At 37.1% G+C, this 20,134-nt stretch overlaps 1 protein-coding gene and 1 long non-coding RNA gene across 2 annotated transcripts; one reads left to right on the top strand and one right to left on the bottom strand.

Moving 5' to 3' along the window:
- Positions 1–8,089: 8,089 nt before the first annotated feature.
- LOC130467611 (pollen-specific leucine-rich repeat extensin-like protein 1) lies at positions 8,090–10,774 on the bottom strand. Its single transcript, XM_056836167.1, has 2 exons — positions 10,425–10,774; positions 8,090–8,585 (listed from the first exon to the last, which is right to left on the bottom strand). Exons 1-2 carry the CDS (start codon positions 10,772–10,774, stop codon positions 8,090–8,092), a joined length of 846 nt encoding a protein of 281 aa, XP_056692145.1.
- A 6,070-nt stretch (positions 10,775–16,844) lies between these two features.
- On the top strand, positions 16,845–18,882 carry LOC130467975 (uncharacterized). Its single transcript, XR_008928182.1, has 3 exons — positions 16,845–17,475; positions 17,846–17,911; positions 18,612–18,882. It is a non-coding gene; the product is annotated as an uncharacterized lncRNA (long non-coding RNA).
- The last annotated feature ends 1,252 nt before the right edge of the window (positions 18,883–20,134 follow it).

The raw sequence follows: 20,134 nt of genomic DNA, 5'->3' as shown, positions 1-20,134 counted from the left end.
TTCTAGCTGTCAAATAGAGTATTCGGGTCTGGCAGGAAAGAGAACAAGAGAAATTTCGGATCAATTAGCTAGTTAATTAGTTATATTGGGTATTTTAGATTATATTGATGCATTATCTATCGGAAAAATAACAAGAAGTCAAGAAAGAATGTAAAATATTATTGTATTGTTTTTCACCAAATAATATTTGTCTAGGAAGATATTATAACGCCTTAAATTTGATTGTTGTCTTGAAAAAAAAAAAAAAAAAAGCAACAAGTTGTATGCCTATTGATTATCAAAGTATGATACAGACAACCGCGTTTCAGAATCGCAATATATATAGCTGATCTATTGGCCGTGACCACACATGGCAAGATGGTTGTGGTTGCCAACCAAGTTATTGCGGTGAGAAGATGTCAGTATGCCTTTACTTGCAAATAGGGGTGGGCAAAACATCATTATACAATGAATTGGAACTGGAATCAATGATGAACCTGCGAGATCGAAACCAAACCAATTATTGTTCAGGTTTTAATTTTGTGTAACAAAATTGGGAACCTGTGTTCTGTTGTAACGATTTACGATTCCAGTTCTCAAGTTTTTGGAACGAGTATAGCTGTATAGGTATTCCGTATGTATTTTAAAAAGATATATACACTTTGACCGGCACATAGTTTTAGGAGAGTGAGTTGAATTTATTAAAATAAGATGAGAGTGAAGTAATGGGTGAATTATTTATTATGTTAAAAAAATGATGTGAGTAAGTTTGGGGACCACAAGAAAGAGAGAAATATTAATATAATTGGAAGTTGGGACCAAAACATATCAAAAAAGGAAAGCGTATCAAATACAGTCGTTTAAGAAAAATGTATCTATTTTTAAAACACAGAGGGGGTACTTTGTAACCATTGATAACAATGAGTACCCAAAAAGTTGAACCAGAAACAAACAATAATGACATGTAAGCCCATAATAATAAATATAGGAATTTAAGCCTAAACTATAAAAAAAATTAATGCCTAAATCATAAATGAGATTTATAAAATGATGTGCGCTGAATTGAAACATGTTGCAACAAGTTCTAGTGATGTGTTTTTGGTGTGCCCTGAGACCGAGCCCGGCGGGCGCCTGTTCTCAAACAAGAATTATTCTCATATTAAAATAAGGCAACCCCGGTTCTAACATTTATTAGGTCCTAGGAGAAATAAAAATTCAGGGCTCCTTAAATAAATAAGCAATTTTACTTTTAAATTTATTTCCTAGTAAAAAGTACGGTGTAAACTAAAAGAAAAGATATAAATTTTACAAAGTACAAAGTTATATGTAGCAACAAACTACTAAAGAAAGCATCAATAATTTAGTAAAGAGAAAATATTACTCTTATATAGTACGATAATACTTCCTCCGTTCTTATTTACATTACACAATTGAGTTTTTGACACTATTCACACAAGCTCCTTTGACTTTCTTTTTTGATTTATTATACTTAAGAGAAAACATAGTCGTGTGGTGTAACACCCCGACAATTCTCATTTTTCTTAAATAACCATTTTTATAAATATAACTATAGAGAATTATCAAAGTATTATCGCCCGTGTGAAAACGTAACGGCTTATTCAGAATTTTGCAGCGGAAAACATAAAACTAACTTTAGGTTTATAAATAATCAATTACAGATTTAATCCCAAAAATCAATCAACGAAAATAAGGAAATGTAAATAGTACGACAAGTTCAAAGTCCAATTTAACAAACCCAAGTCACTTAGCAAAACAAAATAAATACAAGCTCTCTAATCCCGATCCCAATAATGCATCATCTTCAAACCTGTAGATGGGCAACGCTTATTGATCCTTAGAGACTGCTCACCAAAATGGGTCATCACAGGATCAATAAGGCATAATCATGATCAACACACGAAAACAACGCACGTAATCAGCAAAGCTGAGTACTACATACTAAAGCAATAATAATCCTAACATGATTCTATTAAACGAACAACCCTAACATGATACTAACAAAACATAAGTAAGGATAACCAAAACATATTAACTTGAAGACTATATTTGACCGATCTAGACCTTTGTATCATTAACATTATTTTAATTGAAATAGTCAATGGACCGAGTTGCTACTAGAAGTCTTCATTAAGAAGACGAGGTACGGGAGCGACTCCGTAACCCCAATGACCTGCGATATCGAGGAACTTTTGAATAAAATAGAACCGGTGATCAATCCGTCCCCATAAAAAGCCATAGGCGACCCATGACCCCAACTCCTGATTGTCCGTCACTTCAGACGTGCACAGTCTAAAGCTATTGCTACTCAGTTTCACTTTACATGATTTACAGATTAAACTCTGTTATGACTCAACAATTACATAAGTCATACAATCAACAATTAATCACCACTGTTTTTATCTTGGAATTAAGTAAGTGATCACAAAGGTATCAATCAAGACTCATTCCAATTAATTCAACCTTTCCTTTAATAATGATCAACCCCTCTATATGGGTATAACGTTTCAACTTACTAAACAAGGTCCTCGACCCTCATAAAGTAGTGAAAAGCTAAAAGGGGACAACGATCAATCGACCTAAATCAATATATATATATATATATATATATATATATATATATATATATATATATATATATATATATATATATATAATAATAATAATAATAATAATAATAATAATAATAATAATAATAATAATAATAATAATCTAGTGTTCCCAACCAACATGTTTGCATCAATCATCCATACTAACATGTTATAATTCTCATAACGAAATATATGTTCAACATGTTCATCCAACAATATTAAACATGTAAATTCCAACATAACCAAGTTCATCGACAAATTCAACATGGTTTCAATAATAACACACATCTCCAAGCACACAGGTATGTACGTACCTTGTGTAAACAAACTGTGAGGGGGTCGAAAAAGCACGAGGCTAATGCATGACCTCGTCCCTCGTGGGCGTGACGTCGTTAGATCAAGTGTAGTTAGATTTCCTGTGAGTTTACACCCAATCGACTAGTAATATAGGAGTCGCCATTCAGTTTTTAACGACAATGAGAAAAACTGACAAAACCCGGTTATCGTGACATAAAGGGAGTGCAATTATGTTCGACCATGAAGGCCATAGGTTCCCTTGTGATCCCTGGTGTGGGGATCGCTCAACGTACACCCGCAGGGCAGAGATTGAGAGTTCGGGGGACTGTAACTACCGAGAGGAGTGCTCATCGATAACTCCAGAGGCAGGTTATCCTTACTAGCTCAGCATTAATAATTGAAGGGACATGCGTTTAAACTATTAAACTATTCTGAATTGATTTTAGCAATATGCAACACATAATACTAAGTCGATCGTGATTATCTTATTTAGGTTGATTTAAGGTACCTAGTATGATAATTCAATTGTCCAAGGTATTATCTTATTAGGCGTGATAGATCAATCAAGTTAATAGTTTGACAATTTTATAAAAGGGTGATCAAAGCGATTAAATCATATGAGGGACACATTACAACACACCCTTGAGAGGTGCGTCACGGTTCTCAGAAAACGAACCACTTGGCTTTGCTATTTCTCCTTTTATTTAACGAATCTCGGGTTTCTAAGAAGTGTTCCAGTATTTAGGCTTAATTCATCAGCTACAAGGGACATGATGCGTTCTGTTCGACTTTTGGGTCGATTGCGATAGAACGCCGGATCAATTTCGCAGCGTGAGGCTAGGCTTAAGGCTAGAGTCAATACTCAGGTTATGAAATTGTGTGTGTTGTTCACGTCGGTTTTTAGGCTGTATTTATAGGGAAAGAGTTTGTGGAAAGATAGATTTTTAGAATACGAATCCAAAAAGAATTCGGAGACGACACGACCCCAGGTATTTTCAGCGCCCAGGGCTGGGCGCCGAAGATTTCGGCGCCCAGACCCAGGCGTTAAAAATAGGATCTGGGCCGAGCCTTTTGTCAGATCTGGACTCTTAAACACGGAGCTTTTGAGATTTATCCGAGTTTCTTAGTGCGTATTAACTTATGACGGAATGCGTCTGGGCCCGTTACGAACTCTAAGTTCGTTAGGAATTTAATTAATACGTAACTCTTATTTCCGAATTATAGCAGGAATAGAATTCCTTTTGCCAATTCTATCTCTTTTAGGACTTATGTTGGAGTGAAACACCTAATTCTGACAGATTTCTATCTTTTATGACTTTGCCACTTTTAACAACTACTTCTTACGGCAGTTACTATTTTTATCAGGTTTTTGTAAATAGCAGTTTTGGCTGAAATGAAAGGGTGATTGAGATTCGTTATTTTACAGGAGATGCGTTGCCAAGTGGAGATTTATGTTCTCATCATCGAACCTTCCCTTTCGGGAATGGGGACAAAAGTAGGTGTCTATAGTTAGCCCCCACTTTGACTGAGTCTTGGAGTAAGACGATGGTCAAAGTATCAGACGGAGTGCGTCATACAAGCCATGGTGTATGTGGCCTGTTTTGCGAGGGTCTCACGAGCCCCCGAGTGATAACATTTGACTTAAGGGTCATCACTTGGAGTGTTAACACATTCCTCAAGTGTCATTGGAAGTATCTACAGATGTTTTCGAAATCAAAGCTATAAAGTGTAACTAGGCCCGTCCAAGCTCGATCACGAGGTAAAAATGTTTTTAAAGATTCTCATTTTCAGGGTTAGCTAAACGAGAAAACCCCCTTGTTTTTATAAGACGTAAAACGAAGGAAAATCCAGCATATCACTCTTTTTTGGAAAAGCGGAAAACCAATTTTTGATTTTTGAAAAGAGAAACGGTCCTTTGATTTTTGGAAAAGGGAAACCATCCTTTGATTTTTGGAAAAGGGAAACCATCTTTTGATTTTTGGAAAAAGATAAACCATCCTTTGATTTTTGGAAAAAGATAAACCATCTTTTTATTTTTGGAAAAAGATAAACCAGGAAAAGTTATCGCCGCAGCGACTAAGGACCTGCGCTGAAGGCGGGCGAGCCTGTCCTGCTGAGGGTGGACGCCCCGTCCGATAGAAGTGGACGAATCTGTTTTGATGTTTTGAAAATAAGGACCTACGCGGTTTGTGACGTAGACCCCGTCGGCTGAAGATGACGAGCCTGTTTGTATTTTTGAAGATTTCATTTTCGAAAACCGAGGACATGCGCGGTTAGTAACGCAGACGCCGCCGGCTGAAGATGGCGAGCCTGTTTTTGTTTTTTGAAGAATTTATTTTCTTTCGAGGGATGCTCGGATTTAGTTGCAACCTGAATGTGGGTTGGCAACGTGCTTAGACGGACCATTGTCTCGTGGTCATCATCTTTCATGGTTTTGAGCTAGTCTTTACGACTCAATTTTGCCACTACCTGGGTCCTTGATTAGGGGACTATGTATAAGTATCAACGACGACCTTTGTTTTGAGGTCGTAATCCGGTTTTATCTTTTGAGATTATCCAAACACGGGACTTCGTACAGCGTGGTCTGGGAATATTATTTTTACTTTGCATACTCTCTTTTGAAATATATATTTTCTTTCGATCCCCCAAGCACTCGTGCTTGACGGTCATTTCTTGTCAAAGAGGTTCCTTGGGGATACGCATTTTGTAATGTCCTTGATCGTGTTTTGGGGTCGTGCTCGTAAGTGCGAGCGATCTTTGTAGTGGTGTGCTACTCTTAACAAAGCCTTGAGGTGCGACTTTCAGTAAAGAAATCGGCGATTTTCGAGTCGAATGGATACGGCAGGACCCTACAGAAGTCAGGGCCTTTTTTGGGGCCTGGGCTCATTTTCGGCGCCCAAGACTAGGCGTTGAAATAATTCACGCCCAAGTGGGGCGTTGAAAATATTGTTTGGGCTGGTCTTTTGATGACACAATTGGCCTCTTTTTTACTTGGAAATTCTACGTATTCTCTTCTCTTTTGTTTTTCTTTATTTTTGGAACGTAAAATTTTAGAGATCACAATGAGTTGAGCTGATTTTCAGCGCCCAGGGCTGGGCGTCGGAATATCTGGCGCCTGGTCCTGGGCGTCGAAAGTGCGTCCCAGGCAGGACTCTCTCTTGATGATTTCTCAAGAAGCCGTAGCCGATTGGTGGACTACGGTGTTTGTCGCTTTGGGGCGATTATTCAAAGGAACTGTTGCTCTTAAGGCGTACAGTTATTGCAATAGTCGGGCGAGTCCATATGGCCCGAGGAACATACTTTGAGGCGTAAGACTTTGATCGCTCTTGTAGTTATTTTGAACGTATATATATATATATATATATATATATATATATATATATATATATATATATATATATATATATATATATATAATCCTTAATATTATTAAAATGAAAGTACATAACATACTAAGAGTCTTTAATTAAACTATTAAACTATTAAAACTGTAAGCATAAACTAGGTGGATGATATTAAAGTGAAATTCCTCGCCACTACTCGTGTCCATCGTCCCCATCAGTACCTAAAACAGAAAACAAAAACGGTGAGCGGAAGACTCAGTAACGAACTATTCTAGCAGCGTAAATTCATTTCAATTCATTTTATTTAATAACACAGGGAGAATAGAATAGGTAAAACATTTAATAAAACATCGTATTTAATTCATTCATAAACTTTGCAATTTAACATGCTAGTTGTCGACAAGTACGAACCGTGAAGGAATTCTCCACTGGGCCTGGGCCCATAAGAGCCTGGGCTCATCATCGTAACATGGGTCTGGGCCCTGAGCCTGGGCTCATAAACCGTGGGAGCCTGGGCTCGTGATCCATGGGTGGACAAGTGTCCGTGGTGCATGCATGACCGGTAGATAGGAAGATGGTAGTTTATATACCGCCAGACAAACTAGGTCTTTCACTTTCATTTATCATGTTGTTTGTAATTTTACCAAGCCTTGGCTTGGATTTCAGTTGAAATAACATAACTCTTTTTAGATCATGAAATATCATTTAGATCCTGGGATTCATAAAACATCAATTCTTTCATAGCATTGCATAAACATCATTTTATGAGAAAACTCAATCAAATCATATTATAAGAAACAATTTAATCAAATCATATTTCATCCCACAATCCATAAAACACATCAAAACATTTAATTCATAAATTCAATCATAACGTCATAATTTCATAATACATTTACAAGGGGATTGCGGGTACTAGCAATAGCCGTTACCTCACTTGCACGACTTTGCTAAGGATTTTCGTTGGTTCGTTTGTCCTGAGCTCCGAGTCCAATTTCTTTAAAAATATTAAATAATTGAATTAGTACCAAATTGATAAATAATTTAACTTAATAATTTCGAAACTTTATAATTAACAAATTTTCTAATAATAATGTTAAAAAAATATATAATTTCATAGTTTTAATGAAAATATAATTAAACGCCAATTTTAATGAAGAATATAATTAATTGAAATTTCAATCGAAATATATATATTTTCCTTAATTAATTTACACGAAAATCTTATTTAAATTTTGTCCTTGATAAATCCATTTAGTAACTTATTTTAGTTAAATCGATAATATAATTTAAAATCAATATTTTATAAAATCATAAATTTTATAAGTAATGAATTTTATAAATAACGAGTTTTAATATAAATAACGAATTTTTAATAAAATTATACTTTCAAAATTTAACGAAAATGTTATTATTAATCGAATTTTCAATCGAAATACATATATATTTCATAATTGATTTTTATGTAAATAATATTAAAAATTCCGTTTTTGTTAATTCAGGCTAAGTAATTTATTTTAGTAAAATCGATATTTGATAATTAAACCTGAAAATAAAATCGTTTTATTAGTAAATAATTATATCATAAAAACTATTAAAACATAAATATTGCTAAATTTAAAATCTGAAAATTCAGATTAGTCTTACCAAAGGCCCAAATGGTTAGTTGGCCCAATTTAATATGGGTTTGAGGAGAATAAAACAAGACCAAAGAATCTGATTTTATTTTGTTGTGGTTTTGGGTTGAGGCACGACTGGGGAAGGGGAGGCGAGAGAAACAAGGGAAGGGGAGACGAGAGAAACAGGGGAAGCACGAGGGGAGGAGAGAGGGAGGAAGAGGGTGGCGTCTGGCTGGGCGGCTCAGTGAACAGATGATGCGCCGGTGAAGGCGACGGTGGTGGTGGTTTGTGCGGCGGTGGTCCAGGCGAGAGGAGGAGGGAGTGCGAAAATGAAGGGGAAGCAGGGGAGGGGTTGTGAGGGAGAGTTTTGGGCGATTTTGGGCGGAGCACCGGGATTTGTGGGGCGGCGGAGATTGGTGTGTGGGTTGGTGATGGTGGGCGGTGGTGGAGTGCGATGGGGGTGGTGCGGCGAGTTGGAGAAAGGAGCAGGAACAGGGGAGGGGGCAGGGGCGTCGCGAAAGGAGGAGAGAGCAGGGGAGGGGATACGGTGAGGTGGTGGTGTTTGGTGGTTAGGTGGTGTTGGATGGTGGTGAAAATGGTGGTGGACAGGGGTGGCAGACGGTGGTTGGTGGCGGTTGTTGTTATTGGTGGTGGTTCGAGCAATTGGAGGAACAAGGGGGAATTGCTTCTCAGTTTTGTTAATTGATTTTGGTTGAGAAACAAAATGGAATTGTTGTCTGATTATAAAATCAAGAAGAGTGAAGAACAAGGTGCATTCCTTGGGCTCCAAGGAGTGAACTTGGACAGAATTTGAGGGAAGGAAGGAAGTATTGACTTCCTGGTTTATACGTGGAGAACAAGCAAAATAAATTTTCTCCCTTTTTTTTATTTTTTTTATATTTAATAAATTTACAATATTTGGCAAAAATTCAGAATTTGTAATTAATTTTCAGAAATAAAAATGTTTAATTAAAGTAATTCCTTAAAAATAAATAAATTATCGTTAACGAAAAATAAATAATTTCAGTTTATAAGTTCGTCGTTTAAAATAAATCGTAAAAACGATTAAAATAACGAAATTCGATTATTCGAAATTTAATTAAAACGAAATCAAGTTAATAAATATTTTTAATTTTAATAAATCGAGTTTAAAATTTCGGGGTATTACATCCTTACCCCCTTTGAAAAAGTTTCGTCCTCGAAACTGGAGCTCAGTCGAACTAGCCATTCATAGAATCATATAATTCATACTTAATCGTTTTATTCGCTATACAAACATGGCGGAATATCATTATAACATAATCATTCAAATCACATATTAAAATTCATACATCTTATCGTTTCTAAACGAATAACTGGGGATATTTCGATCTCATTTGCGCTCCGACTTCCCATGTAGCTTCAGATGTCAAGTGATTGGCCCACAAGACTTTAACCATTGGAATTACTTTGCTTCTAAGTCGTTTCTCTCTTCGTTCTAGAATTTCAATTGGTTTCTCCTCGTAAGTCAAATCGTTTCGCAATAACAAGGGTTCATGCGTAATCACATGGCTAGGATCAGGAACATATTTTCTTAACATCGACACGTGGAACACATTATGCACCTTTTCCAAGTCGGTTGGTAAAGCTAGTCGATATGCTACTGCACCTACTCTTTCTAGTATCTCATATGGCCCGATGTATCTTGGGCTCAACTTCCCTGTTTGACCAAATCTCATTATTCCTTTCGTTGGCGAAATTTTCAAGAACACGTGATCTCCAACCTCAAACTCTAGTGGTCTTCTGCGTTGGTCCGCATAACTCTTTTGCCTACTTTGTGCTGCCATCATTCTTGATTGGATTAAACGAATCTTGTCAGTAGTTTCTTGAATCAACTCTGGTCCTATAATACGTGCCTCATCGATATCACTCCAACATAATGGTGTTCGACATTTCCTTCCATAAAGTGCTTCGTACGGTGCCATACCAATAGTGGCCTGATAACTGTTGTTGTACGAAAATTCAACCATAGGCAGAATGTAATACCCCGAAAATTTTAAACTTGATTTATTAAAATTAAAAATATTTATTAGCTTGATTTCGTTTTAAATAATTACGAATTATCGAATTCCGTTAATTTAAACGTTTTTACGATTTATTTTAAACGATAAATTTATAAACGAAAATTTATTTATTTTTCGTTAACGATATTTTCATTAAGAATTATTTTAAACTAAAAATTTCCATTTTTAGTAGTTTCCAAAAATAGCAACAAATTTCAGAATTTGGCCTAATCTTGTGAAATGACCAAAATACCCTTAAGAACAAAATTTCACTTTCACTTGTTTTTTTTTCCTGCTCTCCACGTGAACCAGAGGAAGAAGAAGATGAGTTCTTCCTTCCTTCTTCTTTTCCCTCAATCCCATCTACATTCACTTGCAAAGTTCAAATTGAACTCTTCCTTTTTTTCCTTTAAAAACCCAACCACCAGAAACCCAAATTTCTCAAGCCAAAAATCAGAATTGAACATCAAACAAACCTCACTTCCCCTTGTTTCTGTAACTTCGAACCACCACCGCAAACACCACTGCAATCACCGTCCACCACTACTGCCACCTCCACCCCACCCCATACAACCACCCCAACAACCGTCGCTCCCCAGAACTGCCGCACGCACCACCTCCTTCCCTCTCCCTCCTCTCGACACACTCCTCTGTTTCTCCCTCTTCTCCCGCCTCGCCGCACCAACAGCACACCACGCACCACCACCCCAACCACCTTCATCCTCTCGCCGACCACACTCCGCCTCTAAAACTCCGGCGAACCGCCCTCTCCCTTCCCGAAAACCGATCGAAAAACCCCCCACAAAACTCCCCTGCTCATCTGCCCTCTCGCGCCTTTCTCTGCCTCCCTCGCCGTTCTGCCACCACCAGTCAACCACCACCATCGCCGCCTTACCTCCGGCGCTGCGCCAAACCACCGAGCCCAGGCAGCCACCTCCCTCCTCTCCTCTCCTCCTCCTCGTGCGTCCCTTCTCCCCCTCCCCTGTTTTGTTCGTGCCTTGCTCCCAGTAAACCAAAACCTATTTTGGTTTTGATTTACTTCCCTTAAAACCCACAAAGTAATTGGGCCATTTTACAATTTGGTCTTATTGGGTGAGTTGAGCCTAATTTCCAATTTTCAGATTCTAATTTATCAATATTTATGATTTAATAATTTTATAAATGCATATTTACTAATAAAATTGTGTATTATTTCTCAGGTTTTATTACCAATTTTACGAGAATAAGAATTTAGTATCAAAATGAAATTTATATATTATTTACATGAAAAATCGAGTTATGAGATATATATATATATATATATATATATATATATATATATATATATATATATATATATATATATATATATATATATATGTATTTTGATTAAAAATTCGATTAATTATAATATTTTCTTTAAAAACTCGAAATTATATTTTATTAAACTTCATATATATAAAATTTATAATTTTATAAAATATTGATTTTAAAATTATTTACCGATTTAATACTAATTTAATGATTTACTATTTTGAAAGAAATTGGACTCGGAGCTCAGGACAAACGAACCAACGAAAATCCCTTAGCAAAGTCGCTGAATCAAGGTAACGGCTATTGCTAGTACCCGCAGTTCCCTTATAAATACGTTTATGAAATTACAATGTTATGATTTATTTATGAATTGAATGTTTTGACATGTTTTATGCATTGCGGGAAATAAAATATGATTTTATTGAATTATTTATTATAATATGATTTGATGGATTTATTCCTTATATTATAATTGATTGGATTTTCTTATAAAATGATATTATGATTGAGTGAATTTCTTATAAAATAGTATTTATAAGAAACCATGAAAGAATTGATGATTTATGTTGATCACAAGGAATTATGTTATTTCAATTAAAGTAAAAAGGCTAAAATGTAAAATTAAACGAAACATGATAAATGAAAGTGAAATTCCTAGTCCGTTGGGCAGTATATGTTCACAGGTTACGATTCTCGGTCATGCATTTACCCACGGGGCATCCGCCCATTGAGCCAAGGCTCTCATGTTTTTCGGGCCAAGGCCCCATGTTTATGGACATTGGTCCATCGTGGAAGACGTTCCACCATGTCATACTTGCCACGGCTAGCATGTGCACCCTCAATCTATAAATGAATTCAATAAAGGACTTTATAAAATGTTTTACTATATTCTATTCTCCCTGTGTTATTAAATAAAATGAATTGAAATGAATTTACGCTGCTAGGATAGTCGTTACTGAGTCTTCGGCTCACCGTTTTGTTTTCTGTTTTAGGTACCGCGGGGAACGATGGAAACGATTAGTGGCGAGGAATTTACTATAATAATGTTCACTTAGTTTATGCATAATGTTTTAATAGTTTAATTAAAGACCTTTAGTAAATAATGTACTTTTATTTTGAGGACTATTATGTTATTTTGGGAGTTCTAATGGAATATGATTGATTGTTGCCTTGTAATTCCCAAGAGGGATTTACGGCGTGTAACGACCCGACCGAATTAGGTTAATTCCGCTGCTAAGTATGCTTTAATACTTGAATTAGAGGTCGGGGCGTTACAGTTTGGTATCAGAGCGAAGGTTCTGGACCATTAGTGCTAAACCTCACGGGTTATGGCACGTAATTAGATCATTAGGCTTTAAGCAAAGAGTTTTAAGGAATTAAGTAGAAAGAATTTTCTAAAAATCATGATTAAGTTAAGCTAAAATGAACATGAGTGTGAGTGTAGGAACGGGTTAAAGGGCTTATTTTCTATTGATTATCCGCTTCAATCTGATAAGATATGTCATGCAGAATGTCGACTATCGAAGCTAACAATGATGTTACCAACGGAGCTCACAACGAGCACCATGTTCATGATGATAACGACACGATTCATAAGGAATATGTCCATGTCGACGGCCATGAGGAAAGAATGGAGCGATTGGAAAATGTGAGTGCGATGTTGGCCAAATTAGTCCAAGATTCCCGGAAAAAGAAAGATGTTAGTGGGAACGAGAGCGCAACGATGTTCAAGAGCTTTTCAACGCTCAACCCACCATCCTACGATGGCAAGCCCGATCTCGTTGAATTCGAGGATTGGATAAGTCGCATCGATCAGTTGTTTGAAACCCTGCAATGCCCGGAGAAATGGAGAGTTGACTTTGCCGTGTTTTATTTAACGGGCCAAGCAGGATTATGGTGGAAAGTAAACAAGGAACGAAAGAATGTGCCGGGATTTGGTTGGAATCAACTCCAGAAGTTAATGAGAGATAAGTTTTATCCACCATCATTAAGGAAGCAAAAGGAAGATGAATTTCTGCACTTGCAACAAGGAACAATGAGTGTTCTAGAGTACGCAAATAAGTTCATGTGTAGTATTATTGACCTAAATACCTCTGGATCTTCCATTACCGACATACCCGTTGTTTGTGAGTACCCACATGTTTTTCCAGAAGAAATACCTAGTATGCCCCCACCAAGAGAATTAAACTTTAGCATTGAGTTGATTCCAGGATCCACCCCCATCTCTAAGGCACCATATAGAATGGCACCAGCTGAGTTACAAGAATTAAAGAAGCAATTAGATGAGTTACTTGAAAAAGGATATATTCGACCTAGTGTTTCGCCTTGGGGAGCCCCTGTTTTATTTGTGAAGAAAAAGGATGGAACTATGAGGTTATGCATAGACTATAGAGAATTAAACAAGATCACTATTAAGAATAAGTATCCCTTACCACGTATCGATGATTTGTTTGACCAGCTTCGAGGTGCAAAAGTATTTTCTAAAATTGATTTGAGGTCTGGATACCATCAACTCCGAATTAAACCTGAGGATATTCCAAAGACAGCCTTTAGAACTAGATATGGTCACTATGAGTTTGTTGTCATGCCTTTTGGGTTGACCAATGCACCAGCTGTATTTATGGATTTAATGAACCGTATTTTTAAACCCTACCTTGATAAGTTTGTGGTTGTTTTTATTGATGATATTTTGGTATATTCCGAGAGTAATGAGGAACATGAGGTTCATTTGAGAAAAGTGTTAGAAACATTGATTGAAAACCAATTGTATGCCAAGTTATCAAAGTGTGAGTTCTGGCTTAAGGAAATCTCATTTTTAGGTCATATTATTTCTGAGAGAGGTATATCTGTTGACCCTGAGAAAATAAAAGCAATTGTGGAATGGCCTAGACCAACTAATGTCCCTGAAGTAAGGAGTTTTATGGGTTTAGCTGGATACTATAGAAGGTTCGTTCAAGACTTTTCTAAAGTTGCCTTACCCATAACCCGATTAGTTAGGAAGAATACCAAATTTGTGTGGAATGATGATTGTGAATGTGCATTTCAAGAACTTAAGAAACGACTTACCACTGCCCCTGTTCTTACCCTTCCATCTGGAACTGAGGGATTTGTTATTTATAGTGATGCTTCTAAGAATGGGTTAGGATGTGTCTTAATGCAAAATGGAAAAGTCATAGCTTATGCTTCACGCCAACTCAAAGTCCATGAACAGAACTACCCTACCCATGACCTTGAACTTGCAGCTGTTGTTTTCGCCCTTAAGATTTGGAGACATTATTTGTATGGAGTTTCGTGTCAAATTTTCACTGACCATAAAAGCCTTAAGTATATTTTCACCCAAAAAGAACTCAACATGAGACAACGTAGGTGGTTAGAACTCCTTAAAGATTATGATCTTGATATTCAATACCATCCCGGAAAGGCTAACGTGGTTGCCGACGCATTAAGTCGAAAATCGCACCTAAGCTCAATCCTAACTTTTTCTCGAGCCAACCAAGATGATTTGCAAAAGATGGAAATTGAGTTCATTAAGAAAGGAAGTGCATGTTTATATACGTTGGTAATGAAGCCAACTTTGATTGATGAGATTAAGGAAGCACAATGTCAGGACTTGCAATTAGAAAGAATAAGGAACGAAGTGCAAAATGGGAAGTCACCTGGTTTTGTAGTGCAAGAAGATGGCACGTTGAGATTTCAAGGGAGATTATGCGTACCAAACGACGAAAAGTTGAAAAAGAGAATCTTAGAGGAAGCTCACAGTTCGCCATACTTGATCCACCCTGGAGGAAATAAGATGTATAAGGATTTGAGACAAGTGTATTGGTGGAGCAACATGAAGCAAGAAGTGGCAGAATATGTGGCTAAATGTTTGACGTGTCAAAGAATTAAGATAGAGCATCAAAGACCAGCAGGTTTGCTGCAACCTCTGGATGTGCCAGAGTGGAAATGGGACTCAGTTTCAATGGATTTTATCGTAGGGTTGCCAAGGTCAACCAAGGGAATGAATGCTATTTGGGTCATTGTTGATCGATTAACAAAGTCAGCACATTTCTTAGCAATGAAGAACAATTCAAGTTTGGATCAACTTGCTGAACTGTATGTGAACACTATTGTGCGATTGCATGGAGTGCCTAGTTCGATTGTTTCTGATCGTGATACGAGGTATCAATCAACCTATTGGAAAGAATTGCAGAAAGCTCTTGGAACAAAACTTAACTTTAGTACTGCATTTCACCCAACGACTGATGGACAAACGGAACGTACCAATCAAATTGTTGAGGATATGTTGAGAGCCTGTATTCTGGATTTTCAAGGAACCTGGGAGAAGTTTCTACCTATGGTTGAATTTTCGTACAACAACAGTTATCAGGCCACCATTTGTATGGCACCGTACGAAGCTCTTTATGGAAGAAAATGTCGAACACCATTATGTTGGAGTGAGATCGATGAAGCACGTGTCATAGGACCAGAATTGATTCAAGAAACTACCGACAAGATTCTTTTAATCCAATCGAGAATGAAAGCAGCGCAAAGTAGGCAAAAGAGTTATGCAGACCGACGAAGAAGACCGTTAGAATTTGAAGTTGGTGATCACGTGTTCTTGAAAATTTCACCCACAAAAGGAATAATGAGGTTTGGTCAGGCTGGGAAGTTGAGCCCAAGGTACATCGGGCCATATGAGATATTAGAAAGAATAGGGGAAGTAGCATACCGACTTGCCTTACCGACCGACTTGGAAAAGGTGCATAATGTGTTCCACGTATCCATGTTAAGGAAATATGTTCCTGATCCTAGCCATGTGATTGTTCACGAACCCTTGATGTTGCGAAACGATCTGACTTACGAGGAGAAACCAATCGAAATTCTTGAACGAAGAGAGAAACGCCTTAGAAACAAAGTAATTCCAATGGTTAAAGTCTTGTGGGCCAATCACTTGACATCTGAAGCCACCTGGGAAGTCGAAGTGCAAATGAGATCGAAATACCCCCAGCTATTCGTTTAGAAGCGATAAGATGTATGAATTTTTAATATGTTATTTAAATGATTATTTTATAATGTTATTTCATCATGTTTGTGCAACAAATAGAATGATTAAGTGCGAATTGTATGATTTCTATGGATGGCTAGTTCGACTGAGCTCCAGTTTCGAGGACGAAACTTTTTCTAAGGGGGTAAGGATGTAATACCCCGAAATTTTTAAACTTGATTTATTAAAATTAAAAATATTTATTAGCTTGATTTCGTTTTAAATAATTACGAATTATCGAATTCCGTTAATTTAAACGTTTTTACGATTTATTTTAAACGATAAATTTATAAACGAAAATTTATTTATTTTTCGTTAACGATATTTTCATTAAGAATTATTTTAAACTAAACATTTCCATTTTTAGTAGTTTCCAAAAATAGCAACAAATTCAGAATTTGGCCTAATCTTGTGAAATGACCAAAATGCCCTTAAGAACAAAATTTCACTTTCACTTGTTTTTTTTCCTACTCTCCACGTGAACCAGAGGAAGAAGAAGATGAGTTCTTCCTTCCTTCTTCTTTTCCCTCAATCCCATCTACATTCACTTGCAAAGTTCAAATTGAACTCTTCCTTTTTTTCCTTTACAAACCCAACCACCAGAAACCCAAATTTCTCAAGCCAAAAATCAGAATTGAACATCAAACAAACCTCACTTCCCCTTGTTTCTATAACTTCGAACCACCACCGCAAACACCACTGCAATCACCGTCCACCACTACTGCCACCTCCACCCCACCCCATACAACCACCCCAACCACCGTCGCTCCCCAGAACTGCCGCACGCACCACCTCCTTCCCTCTCCCTCCTCTCGACACACTCCTCTGTTTCTCCCTCTTCCCCCGCCTCACCGCACCAACAACACACCACGCACCACCACCCCAACCACCTTCATCCTCTCGCCGACCACACTCCGCCTCTAAAGCTCCGGCGAACCGCCCTCTCCCTTCCCGAAAACCGATCGAAAAACCCCCACAAAACTCCCCTGCTCATCCGCCCTCTCGCGCCTTTCTCTGCCTCCCTCGCCGTTCTGCCACCACCAGTCAACCACCACCATCGCCGCCTCAGCTCCGGCGCTGCGCCAAACCACCGAGCCCAGGCAGCCACCTCCCTCCTCTCCTCTCCTCCTCCTCGTGCGTCCCTTCTCCCCCTCCCCTATTTTGTTCGTGCCTTGCTCCCAGTAAACCAAAACCTATTTTGGTTTTGATTTACTTCCCTTAAAACCCACAAAGTAATTGGGCCATTTTACAATTTGGGCTTATTGGGTGAGTTGAGCCTAATTTCCAATTTTCAGATTCTAATTTATCAATATTTATGATTTAATAATTTTATAAATGCATATTTACTAATAAAATTGTGTATTATTTCTCAGGTTTTATTACCAATTTTACGAGAATAAGAATTTAGTATCAAAATGAAATTTATATATTATTTACATGAAAAATCGAGTTATGAAATATATATATATATATATGTATTTTGATTAAAAATTCGATTAATTATAATATTTTCTTTAAAAACTCGAAATTATATTTTATTAAACTTCATATATATAAAATTTATAATTTTATAAAATATTGATTTTAAAGTTATTTACCGATTTAATACTAATTTAATGATTTACTATTTTGAAAGAAATTGGACTCGGAGCTCAGGACGAACGAACCAACGAAAATCCCTTAGCAAAGTCGCGGAATTAAGGTAACGGCTATTGCTAGTACCCGAAGTTCCCTTATAAATACGTTTATGAAATTACAATGTTATGATTTATTTATGAATTGAATGTTTTGACATGTTTTATGCATTGCGGGAAATGAAATATGATTTTATTGAATTATTTATTATAATATGATTTGATGGATTTATTCCTTATATTATAATTGATTGGATTTTCTTATAAAATGATATTATGATTGAGTGAATTTCTTATAAAATAGTATTTATAAGAAACCATGAAAGAATTGATGATTTATGTTGATCACAAGGAATTATGTTATTTCAATTAAAGTAAAAAGGCTAAAATGTAAAATTAAACGAAACATGATAAATGAAAGTGAAATTCCTAGTCCGTTGGGCAGTATATGTTCACAGGTTACGATTCTCGGTCATGCATGTACCCATGGGGCATCCGCCCATTGAGCCAAGGCTCTCATGTTTTTCGGGCCAAGGCCCCATGTTTTATGGACAGCGGTCCATCGTGGAAGACGTTCCACCATGTCATACTTGCCACGGCTAGCATGTGCACCCTCAATCTATAAATGAATTCAATAAAGGACTTTATAAAATGTTTTACTATATTCTATTCTCCCTGTGTTATTAAATAAAATGAATTGAAATGAATTTACGCTGCTAGGATAGTCGTTACCGAGTCTTCGGCTCACCGTTTTGTTTTCTGTTTTAGGTACCGCGGGGAACGATGGAAACGATTAGTGGCGAGGAATTTACTATAATAATGTTCACTTAGTTTATGCTTAATGTTTTAATAGTTTAATTAAAGACCTTTAGTAAATAATGTACTTTTATTTTGAGGACTATTATGTTATTTTGGGAGTTCTAATGGAATATGATTGATTGTTGCCTTGTAATTCCCAAGAGGGATTTACGGCGTGTAACGACCCGACCGAATTAGGTTAATTCCGCTGCTAAGTATGCTTTAATACTTGAATTAGAGGTCGGGGCGTTACACAGAAACTTTTCCCACGTTCCTTGAAAATCCAAAACACATGCTCTCAACATATCCTCAACAATTTGGTTAGTGCGTTATGTTTGTCCATTAGTCGTTGGATGAAATGCAGTACTGAAGTTAAGTTTCGTCCCAAGAGCTTTCTGCAATCCTTTCCAATAGGTTGATTGATATCTCGTATCACGATCAGAAACAATCGAACTAGGCACTCCATGCAATCGCACAATAGTGTTCACATATAGTTCAGCAAGTTGATCTAAACTCGAATTGCTCTTCATTGCTAAGAAATGCGCTGACTTTTTTAATCGATCAACAATGACCCATTTCCATTGAAACTAAACCCTAAACCTATGATAAAATCCATTGAAACTGAATCCCATTTCCATTCTGGCACATCCAGAGGTTGCAACAAACCTGCTGGTCTTTGATGCTCGATCTTGATTCTCTGACATGTCAAACATTTAGCCACGTACTCTGCCACTTCTTGCTTCATGTTGCTCCACCAATACACTTGCCTTAAATCCTTATACATCTTATTTCCTCCAGGGTGAATCGAGTAAGGTGAACTATGAGCTTCTTCTAAAATTCTCTTTTTCAACTTCTCATCATTAGGCACACATAATCTTCCCTGAAACCTTAACGTGCCATCCTCTTGAATGACAAAACCAGGTGACTTCCCATTTTCCACTTCACTCCTTATTCTTTCTAATTGTGAGTCCTTACATTGCGCTTCCTTAATCTCATCAATCAAAGTTGGCTTCATTACCACTTCATTACCAACACATTCAAGCAAGCATCTCCTTTGATAAACTCAATTTCCATATTTTGTAGATCATCTCGGTTGACTCGGGAAAAAGTTAGGATAGAATTTAAGTGAGACTTCCGACTTAATGCGTTTGCAACAACGTTAGCCTTGCCGGGATGGTATTGAATATCAAGGTCATAATCTTTATGAAGTTCTAACCACCTACGTTGCCTCATGTTGAGTTCTTTTTGGGTGAAAATGTATTTAAGACTCTTATGGTCGGTGAAAATTTGACACGAAGCTCCATACAAATAATGTCTCCAAATCTTAAGGGCGAAAACAACAGCTGCAAGTTCGAGGTCATGGGTAGGGTAATTTTGTTCATGGACTTTGAGTTGGCGTGAAGCATAAGCTATAACTTTTCTGTTTTGCATTAAGACACATCCTAACCCATTCTTAGAAGCATCACTATAGATTACAAATCCGTCAGTTCCAG

This window comes from Spinacia oleracea, chromosome 2 (assembly GCF_020520425.1).
Source record: "Spinacia oleracea cultivar Varoflay chromosome 2, BTI_SOV_V1, whole genome shotgun sequence".
Lineage (NCBI taxonomy): Eukaryota > Viridiplantae > Streptophyta > Magnoliopsida > Caryophyllales > Amaranthaceae > Spinacia > Spinacia oleracea.
The sequence above is the reverse complement of the archived record's forward strand: the minus strand, read 5'-3'. Positions and strand labels throughout refer to the sequence as shown.

Bases quoted from the DNA above. Each gene is read 5' to 3' on its own strand.
- LOC130467611 (XM_056836167.1), bottom strand. From the start codon at position 10,774: ATGGTGGTGGTTGACTGGTGGTGGCAGAACGGCGAGGGAGGCAGAGAA. The intron at 8,586-10,424 runs GTGATTGCAGTG...TTTTATAATCAG, and splicing joins GGTGGCAGTAGTGGTGGACG to ACAACAATTCCATTTTGTTT.